The sequence below is a fragment of the Python bivittatus genome, unplaced genomic scaffold (genome assembly GCF_059951505.1).
Source record: "Python bivittatus isolate LINGU-HERP-01145 unplaced genomic scaffold, Pbiv_v1 ctg000090_np1212, whole genome shotgun sequence".
Taxonomy (NCBI): Eukaryota; Metazoa; Chordata; class Lepidosauria; order Squamata; family Pythonidae; genus Python; species Python bivittatus.
This window is the reverse complement of record NW_028277046.1, coordinates 803,329-807,207: the sequence shown is the minus strand read 5'-3', so window position 1 is coordinate 807,207 and position 3,879 is coordinate 803,329. Positions and strand designations below refer to the sequence as shown.

At 55.3% G+C, this 3,879-nt stretch overlaps 1 protein-coding gene across 1 annotated transcript; it reads left to right on the top strand.

Annotated features, from left to right (window-relative positions):
• Positions 1-177: 177 nt before the first annotated feature.
• MRPS16 (mitochondrial ribosomal protein S16) lies at positions 178-3,843 on the top strand. Its single transcript, XM_007443904.3, has 4 exons — positions 178-445; positions 1,055-1,079; positions 1,809-2,069; positions 3,433-3,843. The coding sequence occupies exons 1-4, from the start codon at positions 317-319 to the stop codon at positions 3,576-3,578; spliced, it is 561 nt and encodes a 186-aa protein (XP_007443966.2). The 5' UTR covers positions 178-316; the 3' UTR covers positions 3,579-3,843.
• The last annotated feature ends 36 nt before the right edge of the window (positions 3,844-3,879 follow it).

Genomic DNA, 3,879 nt, shown 5'->3' with positions numbered 1-3,879 from the left:
CCGAGGCGGGGCCTGCTTCCGAGCGGAGGTTTAGGCCGGGGAGGTGGATCTTACGTTCCGCTCCCCTCGCCCCTTCGCGCTTTAGGCCCGGGGTCGCTCAAGGCTCTCGGGCCTCCTTTGAGCTAGGCCAGCCTCGGTTGCTTAGCAACCTCAGGGAGCCGACGCGCGGCGCGCACTACGGCTACCGCGAGGCTCTGTGACGCGGAGGCGCATGCGTCGCCGAGGTTAGAAGGGACAAGAAAGGGCACCTCCGAACGCGCGATCTGATTGGGCGGCCCGGGCGAGGCGGGGCTCCGGGCTGCCCCGCCCTGCGCGCATGCGCTTGGGGGGCGCGATCGAGCGGCGTGGATTCGGTTCGGAAAGCGGCGGGGATCCCGAGATCGCCCTTTCCGGGCCGCTGGATTCGGGGATCGCGGCTGGGAGCACGGCCCACGGCGCCTTGCAGGTACCAGGTGTAGCGTACCCATCCACTTTTCCAGCTTGCACCAAACTTCACCGGTTGAATTGGCGGCTGCCCTTGGAAAAACCTGCCCCGGTTGAACAGGACGTAGGTGAAACTCCACCTGCTGAACCAGAACCTTGCAAACGCGGGGCGGCCCCGCTTTCCTTCTTGCGGCGCTCCTTCAAGAGCTGCAGAAATCCAACAGGTGCAGCTCCCCCTCATCCGTGCCCTCCAACCTGGGATTTGAGACGCACGCTCCCCCTTGAGCATCCTCCCTGCCAGGTGGGGCCCCCTGCGCTTTGCTACGGCTGGCTCCCCACCGCCTGCCAAGCCACGGCTTGTTTCAATCTTGGCTTGTCGAGCCCAGCTTCGGTAGTCCGGTTCTCAGATCGCATTAAGCCACCAGCGTGGTTTAGGATCCGTCCAAGCTGGGATTGCGGCTGCCGAGGCTTCCGGCTGGGTTTAAAACAAGGTGCCGCTTTGGGGCTGGTCGCGCCCCAGACAAAGAGCGGGCAGCCTTTGCCCCTCCGTCCCTCCTGGCGCCATCCGGATTCGGTCGCCCTGTTTCAACACACCACTCAGAGATTTTCTCCCCATTCCCTTTCTCTGCAGGAAGAAGACATCATGGTTCAACTGGGTAAGTGGCTTTTTATACCCCCATGCCTCCCCCCCACCCCAAAAAAAGGAAGCTGGTGTAATTTCCTGCGCCAGCAAACACCCGGCAATATTATTTCTGTGCTCCCCTACAACAGCCTTGTGAGGTAGGCCAGTCTGCCCACCATCCTCTTCCTACAGAGCTGGGGACCCTCGGCCAGCATTAGCCACAGGCAGGAATGGTAGTTCAGCAAAGCTGCGCCCTCGGGAGGCGAGAAACGGACCTAGAGAGAAACAAAGGAGCCTTCGAAAAAAAGACCCGAAGACCCTCTTTGCTTGTTTTAAAAAATCCAATTCAGATAGTCAGAACCCACCGACCCCTTAAAGATCTTGAAGCTTAAAGCTTTGACCCCTCAAAGCTGCCTGTTCATCTGAGTGCAGTCCGTGCCCCAAACCCTCCTGCCGTGGATTCGCTTTGCTAATTTGCCTCTGGGGGGCCGCTCTTTGTCGTTGCGTCAAACCAATGCAGCACACAAACGTCGTGTGAACCCGGCTCTCTCCACCTTTTCAGCCCTCTTAAGACGCTTGCGGGAAATTCCAAACGTCCCCCTTGGAAAACCACGTTTGAATCCTGGGTTGCCTCCCCGCCCCTCCGGTGGCAGGGCATCATAGGCATTGTAGTCCAAAGGCAGCAGCGGTGGGGGAGAGGGAGAGATCAGAGTCCGATCGAGGCTGCCGAATGATGATGTCTGCCCCCAATTTGCCCCCCCAGGACGCCCCCTCCTGAAGACCTACCGCAATCTCCGTGTTGTCATCCGGTTCGCCCTCGGCGGCTGTGCCAATCGCCCCTTCTACCGGATCGTGGTCGCCCACAACAGGCGGGCCCGGGACGGCAAGTATATCGAGCAGATCGGCTGCTACGACCCGATGCCCAACCGCTGCGCCGAGAAGATCGTGGGCATCAACTTCGACCGGTTCAAATACTGGTTTGCCTGCGGCGCCGCCCCGACCAAGCCCGTCGAAAAACTGTTGGGTAATTATCCCCTTGGGTTCAGATGACGGGCTGCGTTTTGCAGCGAGCTTTTGGAAAGTCAAATTATGATTTTTTTTTAGAGGATACAGACCCAGTTTGCCTGTCAAAGCAACTTCCCGTATTTCCTTAGCGGAAATGCACATTTACAGGGGTACAAGAAAGTTGGTGAGAGTTCTTGCATCCCCGTAAACTGTTTAAACCTCCCTGTAATTCTGCCACGGGGTGACCTGCGTGCAATCAGAGCTTCCTTTAAGTTTTAGTAATAAATAAAGAGATTTTGGTGAAGAAACTGCAGCCAACGATTGAGCGTCCCGCGATCCACGGAGACAGTGGAACGTGGCTGTGGTCTTCCCAGGAGTTGCGTCCAAGAATAATCACCCCCAAAGCCAGATGTAGAATATTTGGGTTTCAGAGAACATGAATCTTGCGTTATCAGATGCCAGCGCTTGGGCGTCTCCCAGAAGGAAAAAAAATGAAGAAACGTGGATCAGACCCTGAGGATCTATCCCAAAGACGGGAATCCTGCCCAAATTAAGGCTGCATGGACGATCTGTCCTGCAAGCAATGTACAAATTGGGGCATTAGTGAGAAACGTAACATTTGGAGCTGTCCAGCTGCTTCTTAAAACCCTCCAGAGATGGAGAAGCCGCAGCCCGAGAACAGGTAGACTGTTCTGCTCTTGGGCAGATCTGAACGTTAGGAAACATGTTTTTTAAAAAATCTAGTTTTGGTCCTCGTTTCTGTGACGATGGAAAAGCGTTTTGCTCGCCTTCCCTGTGGCTTTCATTTATGCACCTGTGCACTGAAATCACGTCTCCCCTTAGTCCAGTGTTTCTCGACCTCAGCCACTTTGAGACGTGCGAACTACAATTCCCAGAATCCCCCAGCATTAAAACAGAAGCAGGTATGAAAATGTGAACTAGGTGCCTTTATTTTTATTTTTTTACAAATTTAAGGTAAGCTGGGGTTGCGTCTCTTCAAATGCTGCAATTCTTGCTCCCTGCATTTAGAAAATAAGGGTGGGAGGGTCAAGACGACCCTATGCAAACCTTAGCTGCTACTTTTCCACAAGCATTGCCAGAATTTTATTATCGAGAGAGCGCAGGGCTAGGAGCAGCTCGGATCCTGCACAGGACCCTCCAGCGCTCAGGCCTCGGGGAGAGGACCCGAGATCGAGGAAGACACAGAGCACCCAGAGGGGTGAGAGGAATCCCTCCCCCTTGCCAATGTCAGCAAGGGAGTTTTCTGCTTTGCAAAAAAGACACAAAGTGGTTGTGACATGTTCTTGATTTTTCCTGTTTTATTTGCCAGCGGAGCTAAAGGCACGGGAGGAATGCATTGACATTATTATTTTTTTTGGCAGGTCTTTCTGGCTTCTTCCCCCTGCATCCGATGACCATCACAAACGCGGAACGGAGAAGGAAGAAAAAAGCTCAGGAGGCGGAGGGGGCGGCTGAAGAAGCAGCAGCAGCAGACGCGGCCGGCCAGGAAGAACAGCAGCAAAACTGACAGCGGGGGTGAGAGTGGGGTGAGAAAACCCCACGCGCAGACGGAGAAGCAAAATAATTTGTCCCCTTCGAATCCGGACAGCGCTGATTTTTACTGCGCGGCGTCGTAACCGCCAAACGCAAAACCTTGCACGGAAGAATCGTGCGGTTTAAGGAAAGGCTGGCGCCCGTCCCCGTGCGGTGCACACTGGACAGAACACAGACCAAATGCTGTGGGTTCCAAGCCAGGGCGGCCGTTCGCGCGATTAAAGCCAAAATTAAACGAACCACGCGAGGCTTGGGGTCAGTGCGGTGCAAAGGCA